The following is a 27,913-nucleotide window of genomic DNA, read 5'->3' as shown; positions in this document are numbered from 1 at the left end:
GCAAAACGAAGTTCAGTTCAGTGATCTCAAATTTGACAATTAAAATCAAAACAAACTCATCTCAAATTTGACATCGCTGAACCGAACTTCATTTTGATTGAACGAACTTAAAAATTGAGTTCCCCCAGTAAGCGTGTGTGTCGGTAAACACTTGAAATTTCACAAGAGAGTGATAACGAAACAAAAGTGGGTTCGCCATTTGCGTGCGTGTCGTGTAAAATCCGGAGTTCGCGCGAGTGATTGATCGTCAAACGAAGGGCAAAATTAGTTCCAGCTGCTAGGGCCGTGCTCGGTGAAAGTGAAAGTTGTTTTACAGCCCGACCAAACAGAAAGAGAAGTGGGGATTCGATCTTGGTTTGATTTGGCTTTTCCGCGCGTCGTCGTCGGAGGAGGAAAAAATCGTCGTCGCGTCGCCGCGCTTCGTTGGTGTGCGTGTGTTTTCGTCGTTTCTCTTTCCGCGACTGTTCGTACGTCGTCGCAGCTGTCAGTTCGTGGCCAGATTTTCTTATTGGATTTTTGGATTTCGAGCGCAGAGGAGGAGAATATTTCGACCAGAGCAACACGAGAAAAATGTGCTTTTCTTAATTGGGGCAATTTTTGTTAAAGAAAAGTCGTTTTTCGCCGTTTGAAGTTGAAGATCTCGGCGTAAAGTGGAAGCCCAAAGTGCAACCAACGTACGGAAGATGAAATTCAGTGCAAAAGTGAACGGCTCCAGTTGAAATCAGAAAAAAACGTCGAACCGCAAGAGGAAGGGAAGAAAAAATCCGTCGCAGTAGGCCTGGGGCCAACAACAACACCACCGCACTCCATGGCAACTACGTCAGCAGCTGGCGAAGACGGCATGAGTGCTGCGATCCGTGTCAAACTGGAAGCTGGAGCAGCCTCAACGGCGGCCGCCTCCGAGGAGGAACCCGAAGGAACCAGCTCCGACCGGGTTGTCCGCAAGGTGACCGTGCTGGATCCGCTCAAGCTGAAACTGCTCGCCCGACAGGACCAGAATCGGCTGCTCACCGGACTGCGGACAGGTAATTCGAACACGCAAACTTGGCTGACGCAATTTCCAGGTTGAGATAACACGTAAATTTCGGTTCGGATTTACTATCGTGGCCGGTGGGAGTGGCGGCTCGCTTTTTATTTTTAGCGAAAAGTTTTCTTGTGTTCCACTTTCGATCCACTCGTTGAGTAATGGCCGTCGGTGGCGTCGCCTGTTGGGTGGGGCGAACTTTTTTGTCGTGCGCGTGAAGGGTGCGGGGTTCGAATCCCGGTGGGGGAAGTTGAATATTTTTAGATTGTTGGGAGTGACATGTTTTGGTGATTAATTTGGAGATTTGGGATTTTTGCATAATGATTAGCTATTTTCATGATTAGCTTGATTAGGTATTTGTGTATGGTAGAATGTTTTATTCTTGGCTGTTTGCTTGGATGTAGCATTTTAAACTTATTGCTGCCTAGTTATTTTTTAAATGTTTTTGTATTTTTACCGTTATTTTAAAAATAAACTGTAATAAACAACAAACAAATTTGATCATACAAAATTGGCATGATAATTTTTTTTTTATATGTATCTTGCGAAGAGATTTTCTGATTTTTAGAAAAAAAATAGGAGCACGGGAATGTTGTTTCTCAACTTTTTTTTTATTTTCGAATTTTTTGTTAAATATCTGATATTGCGTTAAAAAAAAAGAGATGAAAAATTTAATTTTAAACAGAAAACAACTTAAATTTTTTTTTTGATAAACTGAACCGTTTTTAACTTATAGACATTTATTAGTAATATACAGTCCAGACCCAATTATCGGAAGGTTTGTATGGGACTTCGGATAATGGAATCACGAAAAATGCATTTTTTCAATATTTAATCTTCGCCATTTTGGCCGCCATCTTGGATTTAAAGATTCTAAATTACTTTAGCGTAGTTTAGGGCTTGACAATCAAAAATAAGACAAGGAAAAAAATGAAGTGAAACTTTTCCGAGGCCTTCGGATAATTCGGAAAATTTTGAAATACTTCATAGAAAAAGCACCTTTGCAAAAATATTTTTCGAAAAACTTTGGATTTCCTACAATTTTTCTTTTTTTGTCATCGTAGATCGGATTTGCCTGAGAACAAGCCTCTCAATTAATTTTGTGAAAATGAGCTTTTCTTAGTGTCACCTAATTAGCCCTAATTTTTGCATCTCGGGATACTTCGAAAACTATTGGTTCGATTAACAATATTAACACCTAAACTCCCAAGCTTGAGAAAAGGGGGAATTTCCATACAAATTCCCCCTTTTTCTCGAGCTTGGGAGTTTAGATGTTAAAAAATGCAACTTATGTAAAATTGTCTGCTTTTTGACAGTAAAATTATTATTTTTTTTAAGCAAGAGAAACTTTTAAAAACACTAATTTTGATTTTTTTAATGTTTAGCTATATTTAAAAAAAATAATAAAAAAAGCAAAATAAAAATCTTGAAAATAATTGTGAAATTGTAGACAAGTTGGCTTCTCAAGGAGCCATTACACTACCGCAAACAAACAAACAAACAAACTCGCATTTTTTCGTGTTTGACAGTTTCCCAACTCGCAAACAAGGCAAAATGTATGCAGGTTGACGTTTGTACAAACAAATCCAGGCAAACTGTCAAAAAGTGCGAGTTTGTTTGTTTGTTTGCCGTAGTGTAATAACTCCTTCAGTCGGGAAAGTCGGGAATTTGTCAAAACCGCAAAAATTGAGTAAAAATTCGAAAATTAACGTTTTTTTTACAAAAAGTTTTTCAAAGTTTTGCAAAGCTACTTCATGCTTGAAAAATATGTTTAGCTCTGGAATATTTTAGTTATATTTCGTACAATTTTTCAATACAATTTCAATAAATTTGATTTGAGCACTTAACATAAAATTCAGGGTTTCTTAAATTTTTGATTTATTTGAGAATCAAGACAATTTAAGAAATTTTTAAAGTCGAAAAAGCTATGCCGTAGTCATAAGTGACCAGTTGTTTTGCTATCATTAGTTGCCAAAATTTCTAACTTTTGCCGAAAATTTTAATTTTTACCGAAAATTTTAATTTTTGCGAAACATTTTTTTTTGTTGTGATGTACATTGGAATTTCATACAAATTCTAAATATTTTTAACCCCTTCCTGCCCAGAGCAAAATCGAGATTTTTTAACGCTATTCTACATTACTCGTAACTGGATCCAACAATTTAATGGTATTTTAATGGATATAAGTTGACATTCTATATAAACCAATGAAGGTTTAACCAGGTAAAAAAAATGCATGGTTGCAGTGAAATTAAATTTTGAAGACAAAAATTAGTAGTTAGGGAGTTAATCCAACCCAAACATGCTAAATATGATTATCAATGCAGAAAAATGCATTTTAGATTGTTTTCAGTTAATTTGACTTCTATTTTCATTAAAAAAAAAAGTTTTTTGGGCTCAATAAAATATTAAAGAGGGGGAAAAAAATACTGAACATACAAATTTTCAAGCAAAAAAAATTAAACGTTTGTAGGGAACTTTCGAGATTTTTTTTAATTTTTGTTTTTCGAGACCACCCATCATGTAACTTGAGGATTTTTTTATTCGTGAATTCATACATTTTGATTTTTTTTTTGGTGGTGGCATAACTCTTTTAATGTACAAAGCTTATCTTAAAATTTTAAATCTAGTGTTTTTTTTTTTAATTTTATTAGAAGCTCTGTGTTGAAAAAAAAGTGATAGAAAAAACTATCATTCAATGATTATTGCACCAAAATTTCAGAAGGGAGAGCGACCGTGTCACTATAGCTTGCGAGCAGCGATGGAATAATCAGCATCAAAAGAAAATCTTTGGATGTTCATCAAGAGCAAAAATCCGAAGAGAGCATGGCTCTCCTCTCTCGCGCACGAAAGATCGGTAGAAGGAATCATAAAAAATCATCATCTTGATTATTCTGCGAAACATCTTTTTCACTACTGCCCTTGCAAAAAAAAAAATGACCTGTCACGTTTTGTAGATGGGCAATGTGTCTAAACAAAGTGAAATAAATTATTTTAAGTGGTGCTGACAAGGAAATTCACAAAAAATCATCAGCAGATTGATTTTGTAGGAGAATGTCGCGAGCGATTTTCCTTTGCGTGATTTGCCTCCTCGCAAGCGAAATTGATTGTTCTGCGATTATTCCATCCCTGCTTGTGAGTATTGTTTGTTTATATCATGCTTGTCAGCATGAGCATTCTTTCCCCCCCCCCCCTTTCCCCATTTGTCTCGTTAACGAACTCTCGCCGAAGATGATTTTGTTTTCTCGCAATGAAAGAATGCGAGAAGAGAATTGAAAACCACACTACGACCCGCTAAGTTGTGCTGAAATGTTTTGTTTTGAGGCGACTTACGCTGAGCTTTTTGTGGCTACGAGAATGAGAGAGACAAAGAGAGTGTAACACGAGATTTTGTAAACACGAGAATATAGACCGATTTTTAGTTGAGAATTTCGCGTCATAAGAAGGGCAGTAAATGTTGGGAGATGGATTTTGGAAATCGTTACTGTAGTCGCTGATAATTGAAAGTTTTATTATTAAAATTTAAAATTTTTACAGCCCTGACCCTGAAAATAACATCGTATGAAAACATATAAAAACAAATTAATCACCAAGACATGTTTCCCAAAAATATCTAAATCTTAAATTTTTAAATCTTTTGCCGTTCTACGTAAAATTTTCCAGCTTCAAAGGCTTTTTTCGATTTTTATGATTCTGGGCACCCCAAACGTCATGCTTCCCCTCGAGTTGAGCCTGCGCAGTCATTTTTGTAGGTTATGGTACGTTCGTTTGAACAGCCAGTGTGGCACTGAGTGCCGCACTCGTCGGTGCCAGTTTTGGTTCAAACGAACATTCTTTTTCAGTGTGCATGGAACTCGCATGAAACTGAAAAAATATCGAGTGTGGCACTAGAGTTTCAGTTCCAAGATGGCGGCGAAACTCGTGCGGAACTAGCGCGAGTTTCTTCAAAGAAACACTTTGACAGCTCTGAGTGCGGCACTCAGTGCCGAACTAGCCATCAAACGAACGTACCATTAGTGAAACCGGCCAAAACTAACATGGTACAATTATACGTAGAACGACACTTCATATAAACTTCTTCATTTTCATCAGATTTCTCGAACGGTGTCGCTTGACTGGCTTTCAAAACCATACAAAAAATAACCTACCCCCTTTTCGGGCCGCAAAATTCTTGCTAGAAGTATTTTATTATTTCTTCTTCTCGATTCTAGAACAAGCAAATGCCAAGCCTCCTGCTTCTACTCCAGCTCCAACGGCGGCGGCGACAGCTCCCGCAGAACCACCAGCGACAACAACGCCCGCTGACGAACCAGTATCACAACCCCCACCAACTGACGACGCCCCGACGGATCCACCAAAGGTGACGGCGCCAGCCAAACCAGCGGGGACGCTCTTCCGCCGGAAGAAGGTGGTCCCGGTGGCGGTGGCCAAACAGATTTCCAAGCGGGAAAAAGCGGCACCACCGAAGGTGGTACCCAAACCCGAACCGGTTCCCACGCCTGAACCGGAAGTGGTTAAATTAGCCGAAACGGTGCCGCCAGCGGAAGAGATTGTTGAGGAAGCAAGCAAGACGCCGGAAGTTGTTGAAGAGCCACCAGTGGAAGTGGTCTCGGAGGAACCTGTTAAAGCGGAGGCTCGTGAGCCCGAGCGGCCAACGTCCTTCCGGCGGATAAAGCCCAAGGTGTCGATAAACATCGCCAAGACGCGACCGCGCAAGTCGATCCTCAAGAAAGCCAACTCGGGCACGGAATCGGAAGGGGGTGGGAGTAACGAGCCGAGCAAATCTTTGGAACCGGAAGAGACCATCGTGCTGGATGACGATGATGAAGAGGAGGATAAGGCTGCCAAGGAGCGGCAAGCCTTGGAGGAGAGTCGGAAGGCGAGTGAAGCGGAGGAACGGCGGGCGATCGAGGAAGAGATGCGAAAAATACAGGAACGAGATGAGCGAATACGGCGCGAGGAAGCGGAGAACGAGCGACGGATAGCGGAAGAAAGGAGAGTGGAGGAAGAGCGCAAAAGGATAGAGGTGGAAAGGCGAATGGAGGAACAGAGGAGGATAGCAGAAGAACAAAGAATATCTGAGCAGAAGGCGGAAGAAAGCAGGGTAGAAGAGAACAAAAGCATACCGAACAGGAAGAGTATAAAGATTCCTCCGGATTTGTGGAAGTCTCAGTTGATGAAGATGAAAACGAACCCGTTCCGGATGCACAGCGTGCCCGACAAGAAGACTTCACAGGAAGAGCCACCAAAGGAAGCACCCGTTACTGTTGAAAGTGCCACTTTGGAGGAGTCCCAGCCACCTTGCCAGGAAGTTGTTAATGTTGTTAATCCTGAAGAAGTGCCGGGCAATCTGGTTCCGCCTCCTGCTCCCGTACCCAGCAGTGCAACGAAGGAAATCCGACGAATATCCCGGCTACCGGCAAGCGTTGCCATGAAGCTGATGAACTGTGTAGCGGCCGGAAAGGTCGTCAAGCCGAAGGAGCAGGTTGTGGAACCTGCCGCGCCGGAACAGCCCACTCCGGAACCGACGAAAACGATTCGTCGGATATCGAAGCTACCGCCGGAGTTGGCGCGGAAGTTGGTGCAAAGTGTCGAAAAAAAGGCGGAAGTCGCGCCGGAAGTAGTCGCGGAAGCGAAACCGGAAGCCCCGAACAAGGAGATTCGACGAATATCGAAGCTACCGCCGGAGTTGGGGCGCAAGCTGGTGCAGAGTATTGAGAAGAAATCGGAAGTTGCGACACCGGAAGTTGCTGCTGAACCCAAGCCGGAAGCACCATCGAAGGAAGTTCGACGAATAGCACGGCTACCGGCGGACGTCGCGATGCAATTGCTCAAAAGTGTCGGATCGGTGAAGAAGGAGCCGGTTGTGACGGAAGTTCCGAAAGAAGACGTCAAACCGGAAGTGAAACCTGTGAAGGAGATTCGTCGAATATCGCAGCTGCCTCCGGACGTTGCCCGCAAGCTGATGAACTCGTTGAAGCAGAAGCAACCTCTCAAACCGGTCCCGCTACCGATCCCGGAAGTGAAGGTCGAACCGGAACCGGATGTTCCGATGGTAACGACTACGCAGAAGCCGAAAAGCAAGGTTCACATCTTGTCGCAGGTCATTCTGCCCACGTCAACCTCGTACAATCTGGAGGAGCTGCTGGCGGGCAAATCAGCGGAATCGGCTCCAGCCGGTGGCCAGATGCCACTTCCGCTGCCGATGCCGAGGGCGCGCAAACCGGTTGAGGAGTTGGACACGTCGCGGTCGACCGTGGATTTGAACCAATCGGCGGGATCGAGTCAGACGGAGGAGGTTATTGCTCCGGAAGCGGGCGAACGGATGCCACTTCCGGTACAGCTGAAGGAGGAGGAAGATACGGGGGAGACTACCGAGGAAGCGGTGGAAGGACATTTCGCGGATGATCACCACGATGATGAGGTGGAAGAAGATGTTCAAGAATCGTCGGATTTGCCCAGTGTTGCATGTGAAGAGATTATCGAGGAGACGATTGTTCAGGAAGAGGTCGCTGAAGAACGTGCTCCTGTTGTTGTTCCAGTAGTTAGCCAAATAGCCCAAGTTCCTATCAGTACACAGCCGGTTCAGTACAGCTACAATGCGAGACCGATGCCGCAGCCGGTACTGTCCGTGCCCAGATCTCAACCGCAGATCACGTACTTCCAGCATGTGCCAAATCTTCAGCAGCAGCTGCAGCAGCTACCTCCGGGATCTTCGATTGTCTACGCCAACAGCGAGCAGGTCTCGCTTCCTTCGCGACCTCATTTGAGCGTGCAACGATTGGTCCTCAACCCGGCAAGCATACGATCGCAACCGCCGCTGCCTCACCCCGTTCGTCCCGGTTACGGTCCGGCGCAGTTCGTACTAATTCGGAACCCTCAACAAGCTCCACGAGTTCGACAACCGCTGCCACCTCAGCAACATCTGCTTGTTCCAAGACCAACGTACTACCAACACCCCACAACATCAACCGCGCCTCCTAGTCAACAACGCTTTAATCAGATCCTGGTGCCAACTCCACGCTTCATGGTATCTTCCGTCCCACCGGGACAACCTCCAATCCAGCCGCAGCAACATCACCACCAACGACCAACCGTCAACTACGTAATCCCGTCACTTTCCCCCCAGAAGCGGGCCTTCCAACCGGTTGAACCGCAAGCGCCTCCGCCAATCATCCCCAAGATCGTCATCGAACCTCCACCCCCCTCACACACCCCGGACTCGCCCAAGGACCTCAAGAACTTCTCACCCTGCTCGCAGGCCGTCAAGGACAAACTTCGCGAAAAGTTAAAAGCCAAGATGGGCAAGGCCTTCGAGCTGCCTCCGCAACCCGCGCTCCCCCCGGAACGCCCCACCGACCGCATGCACTTTGTCCCGATCGTCAAACCGCCCCCGCTGCCCCAGCAACGACCGCTCATCACCCAGATCCGCCCGATCAAGCAGTACAACGCCGGCCCCGGTCGCAAGATCTACCTGACCAAGTTTTGCGTCGTCAAGCCGGAACACCAATCGTTGGTCCCACCTCCGATCACCATTCCACCCCCTCCACCAGCACCAAAAATGTCCTACGTGGTCCAAACCGCTCCGCGACCACCGCTCCGAACCAAGTCCATCGACGTCTTTCACGGCTTCCCGTCGGCCTCGATCAAGAGCGAACGGCGCGAGTTTGAGCGCTTCCGCGAGAACCTGGACAAGGTCGTGACGGCGGTGTCCACGGCCGGGCCGAACGGCGACGAGATGTACATCATAACCGAGCTGGACGAACCCGCCGCGGTGAAGGAGGAACCGGTGGTGGCGGCGGCACCGCCAAGGATTACCGTCCGCAGGAAGACGTTCGTCGTTGAGGATTCCGACTGTGAGGGGCGGGCGCAACTGCTGCCGCGCGTTGATGAGGAGGACGCGAGCGAGGAGGAGAAGGTTCAGGTCAAGGTGGAGAAGGTGGAGCCGGTGACGATGGTCAAGCAGGAGTCGGAGGATGATGGGGAGTCCTCGGACGCGGACGAGGACCTGGCGCGGCAAATTCTGTCGATTGTGGAGCGCGAGCGGGATCAGCTGAGGATCGATTCGTCGCCGCCGGCGAAGGTCAAGCGGTTACGGAAGCGCAAGAAGAGAAGAAAACGGGTTGTTAAGAGGAAGAGGGAGGACGACGACAGCAAGGACATGGTGATGGAACTCCTGATGAAGCATGTCAACCAGGAGGCGTTGATCGCGGACATTGTGGCGGCGCAGCGGAAGGAGTTGCCGGTTATCGAGCTGTCGGATGAGGATGAAGTTCGGGAGGAGAAACCGGTAGTGAGGATCGACAGCGAGTCGGAAGTTGTGGTGAGCGATGAGGACGACTCTGGAAGCGATATTTTCGCGAAGATTTTGGAACCGTTTACCAGTGAGAAGAACGCAGGGAAGGTAGAGGAAGTTGCGGCAGAGATTTCAGGGGTTGAACCCCTCGTGGAAAAGTCGGCAATCGAGACAATCGACGAACGCACTGATATTAGCTTTAAGCCCAGTAACGAGAGGAAGGAGGAGGAGAAAATCTGTGATACCATTAGTAGTGCCTTGCCGGAAGTGGCAGCATCAGCAACGCCGCAAGCTCAAAGAGCACCCAAACGTAAGCTAAAGCCAACGCTGGTCAATCGTCAGCGACAGCAGCTACCTCTGCCGAAGATCCAGAAGACGGTGACGATTGGACGCGTCACGACACTCAATACGCTCAAAGCGACCTCCGACGAGGAGGAGGTTGAAGATCGGGCAGCAACGCCGGCGTCAACGTCCACGTTCGGCGCGGACAACGATTCGAGCGATCCGTTTTCCGATCGGGAAGAAGCGGTTGAGGCGAAGATCTGCGCCAAGATTGTGGAAGAGAGCGGTGAGACGAGATCAACGCCGGTACCTGCTGCGCAGGTTGCCCCAGAGGTACCAGTTGAACCTGAACCCGTTGCAGCCCCTCAAGAGATCCTGCAAGACCCGAAGGAAATTCTTCGTCAAATTGCCGAAGATTGGGACCTCGAAGAAACGCCTGAAGAAGCTAAGAAAATCGCCGAACCTACGAAAGTGAGCGAACCCGAAAAGCCTCCAGAACCGCCTGTCGTACCACCAAAACCCCCATCGATGGAAGCACCAGCTGCGCTGGGCAGTTCGCGTCCCAAGGCGATCCCGAAGCGCCGAATGTCGGTGAGGATAGCCGGACAGCAGCGACCGCAGCGAACTCCCGAACGGGACTCCACACCGAGTGTGGCGAGTTTGCTCCGCGATTGGGAGGTTACACCGGAGAAGACGAAGGCGCTGCCCGTTCAAGAGCTGCTCAAAGAGTGGGAAGAATCGCCCGTGAGGAATGTGACTGCGAGCCCGGTTCGGGAGAAGACTCCGGTCAGGAACGTGACTTCACCGGTCAAGAGTTTGCTGAAAGAGTGGGAGGAAACGCCGCAGAAAGTTGATGAAGAGATTGTAGCTTCTCCTGAGAAGACTTCAGTGAGGGATCCCGAACCACCGGAGATTACACCAGTTTTGAACGTGACTTTGGCGGAGACTAGTCCGGAGAAGGTGCATGAAGTTCAGCGGGAGAAGACTCCGGTTAGAAACGTGACTCCACCGATTGAGAGTTTGCCGAAAGACTCCGAATTGTTGAAAGCAGTTGAGCTCGTTAGTTTGCCCGTTGGGAACGTGACTTCGCCAGTCAAGAACGCGACTTCGCCGGTGAAGAGCCCGCTGAAGAGTCCACCGATGCCGCATGTCTTGCTCGAGAAACTAGACATTTCTCAGTACAAAAGTCCGGAGAAACCAAAGAAAGCGCCAGCTATTGAACCACGAATCCTGTTGGAGAAGCTCGATCTGGCTGCGTACATTAGTCCGGAGAAACCTCGCGAAAGTTCTGACCCCGCCGAACCGGTTGATCAAGAACCTCCCAAACAGCCTGAACCTGAAGTGGTTCATGAAGAACCTCCAAAGCAAATCGAGCCCGAGCCCGAGGTAGTTCCTGAACAACCAATCGAGTCTCAAGCGGAGCTTGCTCCGCAGGAACCCGCCAAGCAGCTTGAACCGGACGTCCTTCCGGACGACCCTCCCGACCCTAGCCCGGCCCCGTCCCGTTCGGTAACACCGTCGGACGCTCGCCCAGCTAGCCGCAGTCTGCGCTCGAGTTGCTCGCGACTCAGCGTTTCGCGCGAAAGTTTGCCCCTCTCGGTGGAGCGGGAGTCCGCGCGGAGTCTACGCCGGATGACGCGGTTGAGCGTTTCGCGGGAAAGTCTACCGCAGGCGGAGAAGGAACCCCCCAGCAAGGTGAAGGTCTCCAAGCAGGCGAGCATCAAGAACTGGTTACAGGGCACGACGAGTGATCCGCCTCCGGCGGCGACGCCGCCAACGCCAACAGCTACGACGAGAACGCTGCGGAGTCGCGTCAACTCGGTGGTGGACGTTGAACCGGTGAAAAAGAAGCCGCGAGGTCGCCCCAAAGTGGTCAAACCGGCCGAGGTCGAGCCACCCAAGGAAGCGGAAGTCGTGGCGGAAGAGTCTGGAGGAGCAGATCGTCGCCGTGAGGACGCGGAGAAAGAAGCAGGAGCGGACGCTGGCGCGCTTGAACAAGAACCGAAAAGTGTAGAAACATCACCACAACCAAAACCACCCTCCCCGACCATTTCCAACCGTGTGCCGATTCCGATTTCGTCGGACTCGGACGACGAAGACGCCCCACTGTCCAAGCGTCGCAAGGTTCTGCGCAAGCGACGTGCCACGACCCGGCGCACCGTTCGAGATCTGAACGCGAACCGGCGGTTGTTCCGCAGTGCTAACGCTTCTTTGTCTGACCCTGCAGCATCGATGACGAACGACGAGGACGCCTTTCCGATCATCAAAAGTGAACCGCTCGAAATCCCCCAGCAGGATGCGGTCCCGTACGAAGCGTTTGACAGTTCATCCGGCAGGCTGCTCTCAATCGTCCACGTTCAAAACAACCAGATCGTTCACGCGGAAGACTACCAGGAGCACGTGTTTGCCACGCCGGAACCCCCAGCTCGCGGCGAGAAGCGGAAACGTCGCACCAAGGCGCAAATCGAAGCCGACAAGCAGGCCAAATCCAAGCGCGATCCAGACCCACTCCCGCTCGACCCGAGCGCCGCACCAAACTTCAGCTGTGCCAACTGCGGCGAAACGATTCCAAGAGACAGCTGGCAGGACCACTACGTCCATCACAACGGACTGACCTATCGTGCCGGAATCGACCCCGAGCTCAACCTGACGGAAGAAACCACAGCCGTGCAGATCGTCACGCGCTACATGAAGCAGCACCGCCAGCTGCAGGTCAACTGCGAGAAATGCGGCGTCAGTAAAAAGTCCGCCCTCGGACTGGTGTCCCATCGGGTGGTTTGTGGTCTCACGCCCGAGCAGATCGAAGCCAGCAAGGTGGCGTGTGAGAACTGCGGGAGGAAAATGATGCCCGTCAGTATGACGAGCCACCTGAACGGGCACTGTTCGGTGCTGAAGCGGATCAAGCAGGAGCGCCACTTGGAGGAGGTGCAGAGAGAGCGGCGCGAGCAGGAGGAGGAAGATGCCGCGGAGGGACAGCAGCCCGGCCAGGTCAACCAGCTGGGGAGGGTGAAGCGGAGGGCGACGAAGAGGTGAGTGTATTTTGATAGTTGGTAAGAATTTCATAAATTAACCCTCTACTGCCCAAATTTTTTTTCGAAAATATTTATTTTTCCCGTGTTTAGGAGGTCATTTTGAGCAACTTTTGTTCTACGAAAAACTTTACTTCTCTTGTTTTATGTTTTTCTTGTTTTATTTTTAGTATTTTAATTTGCATTTATCTTGTTTAGTTTATGTTTGTTTTTGGTAGTATTTGGCCTATTCTAGCATCTAATATAATTACATTTTGCCTATCTTATTTTTTCACGTTTTTACAGTCATTTTTTCAATTTTTTGCATGTTTTTCACATTTTCTGCTATAGAATGGCACCATCATCATTTAAATTGCGAAAAAATGCGTAGAGGCATAGTCTGGGACACTACAAAAATTACTGCATACTTCTTTTTACTGAAAGTATAGGAAATGTTAGTAAAAAACATAGCCAAAGTTGACCCCTAAAAAAATTACATTTTTAAAAACACTGGCTAAGTCACATAAAACAAGTTAAACTCCCAACCCTGAAATTTTCTAAAATTTTAAGAGTTCTTCTTTCCAATGCTTTTTAAAGATCAAAAATCGGTTGGAAAATGGATTTTTGGCGATTTTTTAGATTGAAGCCCGCCTAGAGGCGGAGTTAGGTTGTAGAGGGTTAAGAAATCATATGATTTGGCAAATCATTTTTTAAACTAAACCGAAATCGTAAACCGAAAATTAATGAATGTTTAGAAATTTAAACAATAAAAAAGGACTTATTTGGACTTATTAAAATGATTGCTTTGTTTTTAAAATATCAAATTATTATGATTGAACCATTTTACAAAAGTTTTTAAGTTAAAAATCGTTCAAATAGTTTCTAAGATATCCGTTATGATTATTGCACTCGATCGTAATATTTCAATCGTAAATGCTCGAATCACAATCGATATTTCTCAATAGACAGATTTTTTTTAAATTCAAGAATTGTAAAGTTTTCAAAAATTTCAAGAATTTTAATAGCTTCAATTTTTAAATCATGGAAATTTCAAAATCATTTTAATTTCAATATATTACAATATTAAGAAATTCAAAAATCTAAATAAATCAAAATAAATAAATTTAAAAAAATACAAAAAAAAATTATTTTAGAATTTTTAAACTTAAAAAAAATTCTTGAATTTAAAAAAATGCAAGGATTTCGAAACTTTTGAAAAATATTTTAGATATAATTTTTTTCATAATTTCAAAAAATTAAAAAAACTTTTTTATTAAATAAGATTTGAAAAAAAAATTTAAGTGTAAACAAAAATCACAAAGTTCCAGAAATTTAGAATCAGAGGCGTCGCATCCACCTGTTCAACCTGTTCATAGGACAGGTGATCATTTTGATTTCTTTATGAAGAAAGAATTAAAATATGTTCATCAAAATAATTGAACGATCATGCCAACTCTTCTTGGAATCATGAAACAGCCAAGCGCATTCGTATCCATAGAGCTCTCAATGAAAATCTAACGCGCACTGAAAATCCTCCCAAGCAGCCACCAACCTGTTCGGATTTCTCCATGCACGAGTTCCCATACGACGCATCCAAAAATACACAGAAAACCTCCCCTATTTGTACACGCTGGACGGTTTGAATGTGGTAGTTCAGGGTGTGCATGAAAGCTTTTGGACAGTCGACATAAAAGCGCGCGAGCCGAGATACGAGCAGGGAGAGAGCCAAGTTCAAAGAGAGAGAGAAAGCTCCATATTATTCAAACCGTCCAGCGTGTACAAATAGGGGCGGCTTTCTGTGTATTTTTGGATGCGTTGTATGGGAACTCGTGCATGGAGAAATCCGAACAGGTTGGTGGCTGCTTGGGAGGATTTTCAGTGCGTGTTAGATTTTCATTGAGAGCTCTATGGATACGAATGCGCTTGGCTGTTTCATGATTCCAAGAAGAGTTGGCATGTTCGTTCAAATATTTTAGTAAAACTTTTTTAATTGTTATAAATAGTAGAACGGCATGTTGCTTCCAAAAAGCATTTTAAACTGAAATAAAGTAATAAATAGCTCAGTTAAAAGTGAGTCAGCAAGTTCATCGACAGATTTGCAAAATAATTTGGAAGAAAATAGAACAAAATCTTTAACCTATCAAGCATACAATAATTTACTTTACATGTTATTTGTACAAAAACAAAAATCAAAACAAAGCTTAAATAAGCTGTCGTAATAATGTCTACTTGGTTTGAATTCTTGAGTTTTGATCGCTTAAATTTTTTTTCGGAAAATTTTATAAAGTGATGTTTTTTATTTTATTTTATGGATTTATATTGAGATATGAGATGCAGTAAAAAAATAAAAAATCTCCGACTTTTTATACTTAACTATGGCAATTATTTTTTATTTGTGGCTATCAATTCACAATTTGTTATATGCTTGAAAAGCCCATTTTGAAAATCAATGCAAAAATAAAGGTTAAACGTCCAATCGATTGCACGAGTTTTTGTTAAATGAAAAATTTAATTTTCATCGATATTATTTTTTTTCATTCTAGTTTTTTAGGGAAATTTTGAAGCGAAACGTAAAATACTATTTTTTATGGCCTAATTGTTTTGGTCAGGAAACTAGAGCACGTGATTTCATGATTAGAATGGTCAACATCCGGAATGTTTGCTTAGTGAAATTTGAAAATAATGAATAATTTTTGCTCTAATCTAATCCAATGGAACATAAGAGAAGTCATTCTAAAGAAAATTCCAGGGAAAAACTTGTGGTTGGTTTACGCCTCATTTATGAGTTTTTATTTAGTTTTTTATTTATTTACAAAACAAGCTAATTATAGAAAACTACAGTGTGAAAAGGATTTCATTTTTACACTTCTTAAAGGATGATCATTGCTGTAATTTGAAAAAGTTACTATTTCAATAAAAATCATGTGATCAACAATTCTCACAACAATATTGCTAACATCATCTAATTTCTCTTTATTATGTACAAAAGATATTTTTTAAATATAATTGAGCTAAAAAACTTGAAAATTACTGAAAAGATTGTTTGAACAGGTAAACATTTTGGCCACGCGTCGCCTCTGTTTAGAATATTGAAATTTGCTTATAAATTAATAAATCGTTTGAAAATTATAAAAAACTACTAATTTTTAAAATTTAGGAAATTTGGAAAACCCTAGTCAAAGGAAATTAAATAAATATGAAAAAATCAAACTCCATTCTTTAAACATTTTTAGAAATTCATTTTTTTTTAAATTGCAATAAACTTTTTTTGTATCAAAAATCTATAATTTTTGAAATTATGAAAACATCAAAAACTTCTTATATTTATTATATTGAAGAAATTCTAAAATTCAAAATAAAAAAATATAAATTTATATCTATTTGAATTTAAAAAAAGCCTTGGATATATTTTTTTATATTTTCAAAAATTTTAAAAACATTAAAGAGCCAAAACAAATTTGGACAATTTGAAATGAAAATGATAAACTAAATAAACTAAAAATTTGCTTATTTTTTCAAAACTATAAAAATTCAAAAAAAGTGTAAACAAAAATCAAAAAGTTAAAGAAATTTAGAATGTTTTAGATTTTTTTTTAAATTAGCTTCAAAATTATTATAAATTTTAAAAATTTAAAAAAAAATAATTTATAAAAATTATTAAATTCTTGAAACCAAAATCAAAAGAAAATTAATAAATCTTAAAAGTTTAAAACTCCATAAAAAATTTACTAAAATGTTCATAAACATTTAAAAATTTCGATTTTTTTAAATTACAACAAAAAATATTCTTTAAACGTTAATTTTTTTTTAAATATGAAAATATCAAAAACTTCTTATATTTCAAATTAAAGATGTTCCAAAAATCTAACAAATTAAAAAAATCGGAAAAATGTCCCGAATTCAAAAAAATGAATTTTGATTGAAAAAAAATTGGATATTTATTTTTCTATATTTTCAAAAATTTTACAACCTTTAATTAGCTTTTTTTGTAATTTTAAAGATTTAAAAAATATGAATAAAATTGAAAATTTGCTTCAATTTTTTCAAAACTATAAAAAATTTAAAAAAATCTGAAGTTTTTAAAACTTGAAAGACTTATTATTTTAAGTGTAAATAAAAATCACAAAGTTCAAGAAATTTAGAAAATTTAAGAAAAAAAAAAATAAAATTAGCTTCAAAGTTGTTATAAATTATAAAAAATTAAAATACATTTAATTTTAAAAATTTATGAAATTTTAAAAACCAAAATCAAAGGAAAATTAATAAATCTAAAAAAAATCAAACACCATAAACATTTTAAATAAATATTTATATTCTTAAACATTTTATTGCGCAATTCTCACTAACTTGGACTTCGCACTAAATTATTGCTATCGATCGCACTATTGCGACTTGTCAAACTGGCTTGTTCTTGTTGTCAAAAGTGCGAGAGAAAAGTGCGGACCAAATCCAAGTTACAGTGCAAGGATCAATAGAACTTCGATTTTTTTAAATTATAGAAAATCATTCTGTTAATATTGAAAACCTATTTTTTAATTATGAAAATATCAAAAACATCTTATATTTCAAATTAAAGATACTCCAGAAAACTAAATAAAAAAAAAAATCGGGGGAGTGTCCCGAATTTAAAGAAAAGAATTTTGAACTGAAAACAAAATTTTGGATATATTTTTGTTATATCTTCAAAAATTTTAAACACCTTTTTTTTAAAAAAAAAGTTAAGACTTCAAAAAATAAAAGAAATTTTGAAAATTTTAAAATAAAAAGAATAATAATAAATTCAATTAAAAATCCACTTAAATTTTTTCAAACCATAAAAAATTTAAAAAAATCTCAAATTTCAAATTTAGAAACTTTAGAAATAAAGAAAATGAATAAATAAATAAAAAAAAAATTTATAATTTTTATTTTCCTCAAAAAAATAATAATAATTTAGACAAAATGTTACAACAAAATACTATTTAAATTTTTTAAAGGGCTTGAATATTTTTTTCGCAATTTAAAAAGTTTCATGCAAATAAAAATAAACATAATTAAAAAGATTCCAAAAATTAAAAAAAAATTGTGGGTATTTTTTTTAAGGAATTTTAGAAGATTCTATAAATTAAAACAAAAAAAGAATATTAAATATTTATTTCGAAATAAAATTAAATTAAGCAATTTCGATAATCTGAAGGCATTGGAAACTTTTTACTTCGGTTAATCGAAAAAAATGTTGTCATATTTTTGATTGTGGAGCTTAAGTATGACCCCTAAATGATAAAAGATTTATTTCATTTTTCATTCTTTAGAAATAATCTCTGTTTATTCAAGAACAATCTAGATTTGTCGATTTTTGATTAAATAGTTCTTTTTTTTTTTTAAATTATAAATTCCCATCACACCCTTTCTCCTTTCTTCTAGGGCTGAAACCAAGATCAAAACCATGTCCTGCGAGGACCTCATCCTCACCGTCACCAAGTCGATCTGCACCGACGGCTGCCTAGGTGCCTGGAAGACCCAGCTGCGCAAAGCCAACACGGCGCGGTGCGTGTTCCCCTCGTGCGACTTTACCGGCAGCAGCGAGGCGGAGATGCGCCACCACCACGAGTTCTGCCCGCTGCCGTGCGAGCTGTACGAGTGCCGCAACTGTCGGTACCAAGCGGCCAAGATTGACCCGCTGGTGAAGCACATCACGGCGAAGCACATGGACGCGGTGCGGGTTAACATGGCTACGGCGACTTACGAGAGCAGTGGGAGTGAGGCGAAGATTGGGACGACGGAATCGTCGGACGACGAGGGCACTTCGGGGGTGGACGAGAACGAGCTTCCGGACGGGACGGCGAGCAGCGGGATGGATGATGAGGAGTTGAGGGGTGGGGGGAAGAAGAAGGGAAAGGGGCGGAAGCGATCGGCGATTGGGGCGTTGCTGAGCAGTCGGATTGCGAACCATAGCCGGGGAGTTGGGTATGGAGGGCGGGAGCAGTTTAGCGAGGAGTGCGAGGTCTATCGGGAGAGTGAGTTGGAAAAGTTTGGGTGGGGTGATTGAGTTGATTTGTCTAATGATTTTTTTTTTCGGCAGTGGTTCTGGACGAGGTCATCGAGGTGCGATCATCAAAGAAGGAGTTCCAGTACGTGTCCAGGGAGTGGACGGTCAAATTTCGGCAGCGGTTCTACGCAAAGGCCATGCTGTACGGAGATTTTCGCCCGGACGTTGACGCCCAGTTTCTCACCTTCAACCAGGTGCAGGACTACATTCCGAGTGCCGCTCGATCGCTGAGGTTTACGATGCGCGCCACGAATCTGTACAACGCGCCGATCCACGTGCCCGACTACGCGCACAAGTGGCGCACGCTGGACACTTTTGGCGCCGACGTCAGCGGGCACGAGTCGTTGTTCTTCTGCGGTGGACCGATCATTGCGATGGACTGGGTTCCGCTGCCGGATCGGGCGGAGGATCGCACGCACCAGATACTGGCCGTGGTTTGCAAGAGTTCGCACGAGGAGTTTTACCTGGCGGAGCAGATGCCGCCGCAGCCGTGTCTGATACAGATTTGGGACGTTGGCGTGCTGAGCAATGCGACGTAAGTTCGTGAGTTATTTCAAGAAGTTAGAAAATCAATATTTATTTTCTTACAGATTACACAAAAAAGTCGAAAACTCACAACCAACGTTGCTGTACGCGATCGCCTGTGACTTTGGTCCCATTTGGTCGCTCAAGTTCTGCCCCAGCGGTTGCTCCAACACGACCTCCTCCGGTGATCAGTACGATCGGCTGGGCCTGCTCGCCGCAACCGGTTCCAACGGCGACGTGTACATCTTCTCGCTCGCCCCCAACTACAACCACCTCATCACGAACTCGTACCGCATCATCAACCTCAAGCCGGTGCTCCGGCTGACGCTGGCCATGACCCGCGAGGCGGCCTCCCCCGAGTACGAAGGTCACGGCGCCGTGCGGTTGGCCTGGTCCAAGAGCAAACACCACGCCACAATCGCCGCCGGCTATTCAAACGGCGCCGTGGCCGTGTGGAATCTCAACACCAAGTCTCCGCTACTCACCGGCCAAAAAGACGCCACCACAACCCTCCTCCCCATCCACCGAGTCTTCATCCCGGACGCCTGCATCACCGCCGTCGACCTGCACTTCACCGACGACAGTCGCTTCATGCTGGTGAGCAACGCCGACCGTAAGCTGGTCGTGTACGACCTCCAAACCGGCTATCTCCCAACCGAGGTGGCCTCCCTCAACGCACGCAGCAAAGTGACGACCGCCTGCTGGAACACTCACTTCCCTGTTATCGCGATGGCCTTCGACGACGTCTACGCCATGGATCGGTGCGCGCTCACGTTCCACCAGACGCGCGAGATCGGCCTGCGGCTGTGTCCGCTGTACACATTCACCGCGGAAGCCACCGACATGAGCGGCAGTGATTGGCTCTCGAATTACGTGATCGGAACCGACGGTGGGGACGTGCTGTCGCACCAGCCGCTGCCGATGGTGCACCAGATGGCGCAGAAGAACACGGCGCAGCAGAAATATGTAAGATCCCTTGACTCAAAGTAAATCGCAAGCTAAATTCACCACTTCCTTCCAGATCCTAACGTCGACCATGTCCGTAAAGCTTACGGACGAACCAACCGACACCTCGTACAAAATGTTCGAGCAGAACTTTGGGCTGCTGTTCTCCGACAACGATAAGGTGCGTAGTCAACGCATCATCGCTAAATGCGTGCATATTTTTTTGTTCGCTGCGTGAAACGTGACGAAGCAGAACGAGTTTTGCGTGCTCGTTTGACTCATTGATGGTTTGGTGCAGTTGGTTGCGACTGGGGTTGGGAAGGTGGATGTCCTGGGTTCGAATCTCGTCAGATGAAGATGACTTTTTTTCGTGGTCGATAAAGTAGAGCGGTGCTTTTGTGGTTTAATTAGCGTTGTGGGAATTAACCCTGTAATGCCCAGGTGTTAGTTCTTAACCTTTTTTCTTTTGAAATTTAAAGCGCAAATTGCTTTGTAACAATTTCGTTTATTTTCTCCCTATTTATGTTTATTTTTTGTCTTTTCATGGTTTTAAATTTTCTAGGCCTGAACCAAAAATTCAAGTTTCCAAAATTAGACGCTTATTTTCGCATGGTCCTAAAAACATTTGCCTGGGAGGGTTAAGTAATAATTATGTAAAAATTGTTGTCATTTTATTCGTTTGTATACAATCAGATTCAGTCTATCCTTAATTTCACATATTTCGTCGATAAAGTAGATTTCAGAATATTATTTAATACAGAAACGCAAAACACAAATAAAAGCTGCAAACCGCATATTACCTACGTTTTGGAATTTTGACAGTCTGGAACGCAAGTGGATTTTTTTTGACAAAAAGTGCAATCATTTTTTATGTTTTTTTTAGAGACAAACGAAAAGCTTACAAAATTTTATCAAATAAGAACGTGCGAATTAAATATATTTCAAATATTTCAAAAAAAGGTATATTTAAAAAAAAAATTCTAAAAAAACATAAAAGGCCATCCCGAGCAGACGGAAATAACTTGGGAATAACATCCTTTGTTATTTGAAAATACTAGGCCAATAACATTTTATGTTATTTATAACAAGATTTGTTATTCGCCGTTATGATTTTTTTGTTATTAGATTGTTATTGTAATAACAGACTAATAACATTTTACGTTATTATTCGAACAAATCTTTGTTAGTATTTTTTGTTATTTTAACAACTAATCCGATCATCCCAATAACAGTTGGAGGTATAGGGACGTGGCGTTACATCGTGGTGCCATCTGTTTTTTTTTAGTGCAAGAGTGGAAAAGTGCTGAGTCATCGTCTAAAAATAGACGGCGTCCTATCTCGCCCAGCAAAATGAAGTCGATAAGGTAGTCGGTTTCGATGGAGAAAAAGTGGTCTAAAAATAGCGACGCCATCCCCCTCTTCTTCCATAACAAAAAAAAAAAAAATATTCCCAAGTTATTCCCAATAACAAATTTTGTTATAATAACAAAAACTGTTATGCAACTCTTACGTAAAAATTGATTTTTCAAGAAGATTCCATAACACTTTCTGTTATTTTAATAGTATTTTTTATACAGCTTTTTTAATTTAAAATATTCTTCAAATTAAGTAAATTTAAAAAAAATCTATGTTTTTTTCAAAAATCAAAAAAAAATTGTAAACAAAAAAAAAATCATGAGCAAAATAAAAAAAAATCCAAAGAGGTAAAAAAAATGTATTAAATTAAAAAATCTATAAGTAAAAATCAAAAAATAATTATTAAACATGAAAAGTCAAACAAAAATTCAAAATCCTGCAAAATTTGGGAAATTGAATTTATAAAAAAACGAGAATTTATGAACATTTAAAAAAAATGAAAATAAAAAAACCTAAAAATTGCTGATAATTGAAAAAACTGTAAATAAATAAAATCTAAAAATTAAAAATTTCTTTCTAAAATCTTTAAAAAAATCTATACAATAAAAATCATAGAAAGTCGAAAAATTATCCACAGAATAAAAATAAAAACCAATAAATAAAATTTAACAATAATGATTAAAAATTAAAAAATTAAAGAAAAATTCAAAATCCTGCAAATTTAGGAAGTTTAATTAAAAAAAAAGCAGATACGAAATAAAAAAAGATTTTTTCTTCACAAATTCAAAAGATAAAAACTGAGAATTTCTGAAGATTAAAAATGTTTGAAAATTAAAAAAATCCAAAAAATTGCAGAAAATCAAAAAAGTTATTTTTTTTTAAATGAATAAAATCTAAAAATCAAAAATGTTTTTCTAAAATCTACAAAAAAATAATAAACAAAAAATAAAATTTTATGAAATTTTAATTTTTTGTTTACTTTTTTTCAAGATTTTAGAAATAAATTTTATTTTTTTATTTTATTTTTTTTGTTAGGCCGTTGCAAATATTTTTTGAAGTTTATGTCCCTCGGCTCTGACCAAAGTCGAGGGGGTAAAAATAAAAAAATATAAAAATTGAAATTACAAGCCTAAGCTTCAACATTTGGATGAAAAAAGTGTTTTAAAATGCATTTTACAGGCGTACAGTTGCTTTCCAATCATTAGTTTTGAAAATATCGAGGTATTGACGGAATTGTTTTTTTCGCAAAAAAAAAAAACTTTTTGTGGGACTGTACATTGGCGTTTCATAAAAATTTAAAATGTTTTCAAAGGAGTTCAAACATGCTAAATATGATTATAAACGCGGGAAAATGCATTTTAACTGGTTTTCAGTTGATTTAACTTTAATTTTCATAACAATTTTGAAGTTTTTCGAAAAAAATTTTTTTTGCCCCTGATTATTCAGGCCAACTTTGAAGGGGGCGACATAAACTTTGAAAAATATTTGCAACGGCCTTATCTAAAAAAAAAAATTTAACAAAAACCAAAAAAAAATCATGAAAGGTCGAAAAATTATCCACAGAATTAAAATAAAAACCAATAAATAAAAATTAACCAATAGTGATAAATAAATAAAAATCAAACAAAAATTAAAAATCCTGCAAATTTAGGAAATTTAATTAAAAAAAAAGCAGATTCGAAATTAAAAAAAACAATTTTTTTCTTTACCAGTTCAAAACAAAAATAAAAAAAAGATAAAAAATGAGAATTTCTGAACAATGTTCAGTGAACATTAAAATATTTAGAAAATTAAAAAAAATCTAAAATATCGCAAAAAAAATCTAGAAATTAAAGAAATCTAAAAATAAAAAAAATCTGGAAATTTAAAAAATCAAAAAGGTCAAAAATTAAAAAAAAAATCTAAAAAAAAAATAAAATTTCATAAACAAAAAAATCCTCAAAGATTTTAAAAATCAAAAAATAACAATCAAACGATTCTGATTAAAAATAAAACAAAAAATGCAAAATCCTACAAAATGTAGGAAATTCAATTTAAAAAAAAACAGATGCTAAATTGAAAAAAAACCTTTTTTCTTTACAAATTCAAAACAAAATTAAAAGATAAAAAAACAAAATTTCAGAACATTACTAAATTTTTAAGTCGGTTGCCGCTCACCCCAGTTGGTCTGGGTTCAATTCCAATCGACCCCGATTCGCGTTTCTTGAAACGAGAAATGTTCGATCATGCCTTATGTCGGATGGGAAAGAAATGTCGGTCCCGGCCTGAGTGTTAAGTTAAGTCTTAGGGTTATTCGTCTCTATCGAAAGATAAAAAAATAAGTATTTTCAAAACGGAAAAAGTTATTTTTTTTTTCATTTTTAAGCTACTAAAATGTCTAAAACTATTTTTCTCGCCTCCTCCCTTCCAGAGCTCCTCCAAGATGGACCTCAAGTCGCTGCAGGTGAAGTCGTACCGGCGGGCGCTGCTGCAGGAATATCCGGGCATCCGCGTGAACCAGGTCCGGTGGAACCCGAACGAGGGCGCGTACCAGTTTTACGCCGTTGGCTACCAGGCCGGCTTCGTACGGATTCGCCCCTTCCGGGTCAAGTAAACAAATGTGGCGGCGGCGGGCTTTGCGGTGTAAATTAACGAGACTGATTTAGTTTAGCACAGGTTTTTGGAGAGCGCGCGCGCGAGATTGTTTTTAATCGAGGATTATTATTTTAAAATGTGTACTATTTACTTTAGCTTTTGATTTGCATTCGCAGTAGATATTTATCGTTTGGTTGAATTCGGCATTGAAGGAAAAATACACACGATTTCTATCATAGTTAAGCAAACACACACACAGGAAAGCGCCGTTGGCGATATTTATTTTGTTATTTAGGTAAAAACACTCCTAAAGCATCATTTCCGCTGCAAAACTACTAAACAATATAAGCAAAAAACATTAAAAAAAACTCGATTTATTTGTAATGTTTATTAAAAGAAACTCCCTTCCCTTACTTCGCCTCCTCCCCGTCATCAGCGGTCTTCTCGGGTGAATTCGTCGACGAAGATGTAGTTTCACCTTCCTCCCCATTAGAACCTTCCCCAACCGTTCCCAGTTCGCCTCCCTCGCCCTGGCCATCGGCCGTCGGCGTCGAAGACGTCCCCGAATCCGCCGTACTAACCGAGGTGTCACTCTTCTTACCCCGTCGCTTCTTCTTGTGCTTCTTCTTAGTATCCGCATCAATTTCCACATCCTCCTCAATGTTGTTGTAATTCGGCGGAAACAGCAGCGCGCACTCTTCCTGTCCCTCGACCGCATTCTGGCTAATGTAGCACGGACCAACGGCCGTCAGCGCCAACATCGCATGGCTCGTCGCCTTCGAGCACTTGAGAATCAGCTTGTCGTTTACGTTGGGCTTTAGGCGCACGTACCGCTCCGTGGTCTTGGCGATCAGTTCGGCCGTTTTGGGATCGCCGGTGGTGAAAAAGCCGTACGAAATGACATCGCGTTTGTACTTTTCCGCAACTTCAAACACATCGCGCTTTTTGTACGCGTCAAATCTAAAATAATTTGATTATAAATAAGTTCGGTTAATTATAAAAAATATTGACCAAGTAAGGACTAACACGATGCAGATGTGGGGCGGTTCTGGGACCGGGTCCGGCGGGAGGAAGTGGTCCGTGAGCTGGAAGTGGGCATTGAGTTAGGAATTGTTTGTTGAGGTTTATTCTACTCCGGTCCATTGTTCAAAACGATGCATTTATTTCTTTGGTAAACTTCAACAACGGACGGACAAATTCTGTGATAAATGTTGTTTGAGATTATTTTTGTCTCGATCATTAATCTTTCCACAGCCGACTGTCTAAGGTTAAACCACGTTGAACCAATTAGATCAACAGCAAGTAAACGGGAATTTTCTCGACAGTAGCGTCCGATAGCCTGCCTTAAAAATAAAATCTTATCACTTAAGAGCGAGTCCACGAGCAAAGCATACCCATCTCGCATCGACCTCACCAATCTGCCTGAAATTTTCAGGGGTTGTTTGTACATAAGAAACTAGCATCTGGCCAAAATATGAGCACTCTAGGTCAACGGGAAGTGGGGCAAATCGGGACACAAAGTTTGAAGGTACAAAAACGTAAAAAATCTTGAAATTGCTATAACTTAGGCAAAATTCAAATTAATTTCAAAATAACTTTGGAAGGGTTTAAATGGATCAAAATAAACATTTTTATGCATGTTTATATTGTGAAATTGTCTCAGGAGCACGAATATGATAAAATTATCACCAGAAAATGGGATCTAAGGGGTCCCCCGAGCAAACATTTACAACCAAAAAAATCACTAAAAGTAAAAGTGTTTATTTAATATTTTAATCTGCCTTACCCAAAGTGTTCTCAGTCTCGGATGGTAGTCCCAGATGTCCCTTACAAGCTGCAGGTCGAACCGAGTTGATATCTGGATGGAACACTTTTTTATTTGAGTTTGAAAATTATGCTATTTTTTCACTAAAATGCCAATAACTCCCTTTAGATTTAACCAATTGGAATGCTTCTTCCTGCATTTTGTTGCATTTTTTAAGCCCTTCAAGATGCATTTTGAATTTTGAAATTATTTTGAATTTTGCCAAAGTTATAGCCTTTTTTAAGATTTTTGACGTTTTTGAACCTTCAAACTTTGTGTCCCGATTTGCCCCACTTCCCGTTGACCTAAAGTGCTCATATTTTGGCCAGATGCTAGTTTTATATGTACAAACAACCCCTGAAAATGTCAGGCCGATTGGTGAGGTCCAAACGACGTCCCATACAAAGGGGTATGCCCGAGGGTATGCCCTAGTCGTGGACTCGCTCTTAAAAATATCATGCCAATGGTCGCAATGCTTGCTTAGAGCGTGTCCTAAATCTTATACCTTCCCAAAATTTGCCCAATTCCAAGCGAAACTTATTTGGGGATACCGTGGAGATTTTCTCTTATCCCATTAAAAAAGTGGAGCATTAACACTGCCAGTATTCCAAATAACTAATTGCTCACAAAATACCGTATTTTTTCGAAAGTACTAAAATATTCATTATTTGCAATATTGATATCAAACGAAGCGAAATTTTGTATGCTTTTTCACTTTTAAAGTTTTTTTTTAAATGCTGAAATTTTCACAAGATATCGTATTATTCAAAAACACTCAAATTTTTAAGATATCAACCGAAGCGACATTTGAAAATGTGCTTATTTTCGAAAATACGGTATTTTGTGAAAATTTCATTATTAAAAAAATAAAATGAAAAAATTAAAAAGCATACAAAACTTTGCTTCGTTTGATATCAATATTGCAAATTATGAAAATGCAAATCGTGAACATTTGAGTATTAAAAAAAAAAACATTCTAAAAATTTGAAAATGCATAACATGTTCTGCTTCGTTTGATGCCCATATTGCAAATATTGAAAATTTTAGTATTTTCGAAAAACTACGGTATTTTGTGAAAATTGTAGTTTTCAATAATAAAAACTTTAATAAAGTGAAAAGCATACAAAAATTTTGCTTCGTTTGATACCAATATTGCAAATTTTGAAAATTTGAGTATTTTCGTAGTAAAATAATAGTATTTTGTGAAAATTGTAGTACAGTCCAGACTCGATTATCCGAAGGTTTGTATGGGACTTCGGATAATCGAATCACGAACATTTTTTTTTCTTTTTCTTGTTTTAAACATCAAATTTAAGTTCTGCAACCCAATTTTAGTAAAATTTGAATAGTATATTGTCTACTAAATAATAAAATTCATTTTTTCAATATTTCAACACCGCCATATTGGAAGCCATCTTAGATTTAAAAGTTTTAAATCACTATAACTTAGTTTAGGGGTCATACTTAAGCTCGTCAAAAAAATTAGGCATCGAAACATTTTTTTTTTCGTTATTCGATTACCGAAGTGAAATTTTTCCGAGGCCTTCGGATAATCAAGTCTGGACTGTATTTTAAAAAACTAAAAATTATAAATTTCGCTTCGTTTAATACTCATATTAAGAATAATGAAAATTTGAGTACTTTCGAACAAAATACGGTATTTTGTGAACAATTTTGAGTACCGTCTACAGGAGTGAAATTTGGTCATACAAAAATGCCGAAATTTGTATGACCCAATCTCACCCCCAGACCCAATGTCACCCCTTGTGACAGTATTCATACTTTGAAACTTACTACATTTTCAAAAAATAATATATTATATATATTATATATTCTTTGTGTTTAAATTAACTTTATTTTAGAAAGATTTTAATATGAGTGTTCGACGATAACTTATCGTCCATCATCGGCGATAAGATTATCGCCGGTAGAATTATCGAACGATAATGATAAATTATTCTGACGATAACGATAGAATTATCGACCCTCGATAATTTTATCGTTAACATCCTTGGTTTTGAGGATTTGGAGTTGGTTTTATTTCCAATTAGGTGTCAATTCCTAAGCAACC

General features: G+C 40.5%; 2 protein-coding genes across 2 annotated transcripts in view; one reads left to right on the top strand and one right to left on the bottom strand.

Annotated features, from left to right (window-relative positions):
* The first annotated feature begins 143 nt into the window (after positions 1-143).
* On the top strand, positions 144-24,397 carry LOC6043036 (titin). Its single transcript, XM_038257758.1, has 7 exons — positions 144-1,025; positions 5,236-12,631; positions 18,014-18,606; positions 18,672-19,173; positions 19,229-20,129; positions 20,185-20,289; positions 23,875-24,397. Exons 1-7 carry the CDS (start codon positions 809-811, stop codon positions 24,055-24,057), a joined length of 9,897 nt encoding a protein of 3,298 aa, XP_038113686.1. The 5' UTR covers positions 144-808; the 3' UTR covers positions 24,058-24,397.
* The window catches only part of LOC6043037, a 17,768-nt gene continuing 14,136 nt past the window's right edge, over positions 24,282-27,913 (bottom strand). The window contains exons 5-6 of the mRNA XM_038257760.1: positions 25,065-25,123; positions 24,282-24,998 (exon numbers count right to left, since the gene is read on the bottom strand). Of these exons, the coding sequence (XP_038113688.1) occupies positions 24,449-24,998; positions 25,065-25,123 (609 nt within the window). The 3' untranslated portion in view covers positions 24,282-24,448. The remainder of the gene's footprint in view (positions 24,999-25,064; positions 25,124-27,913) is intronic.

Source organism: Culex quinquefasciatus, chromosome 2 (assembly GCF_015732765.1).
Source record: "Culex quinquefasciatus strain JHB chromosome 2, VPISU_Cqui_1.0_pri_paternal, whole genome shotgun sequence".
NCBI classification, from domain to species: domain Eukaryota; kingdom Metazoa; phylum Arthropoda; class Insecta; order Diptera; family Culicidae; genus Culex; species Culex quinquefasciatus.
Note: the sequence above shows the minus strand (reverse complement) of the source record. Positions and strands in the feature narration are given on the sequence as shown.

Bases quoted from the DNA above. Each gene is read 5' to 3' on its own strand.
- LOC6043036 (XM_038257758.1), top strand. From the start codon at position 809: ATGGCAACTACGTCAGCAGCTGGCGAAGACGGCATGAGTGCTGCGATC. The intron at 1,026-5,235 runs GTAATTCGAACA...TCTCGATTCTAG, and splicing joins GCTCACCGGACTGCGGACAG to AACAAGCAAATGCCAAGCCT. The intron at 19,174-19,228 runs GTAAGTTCGTGA...ATTTTCTTACAG, and splicing joins GGCGTGCTGAGCAATGCGAC to ATTACACAAAAAAGTCGAAA.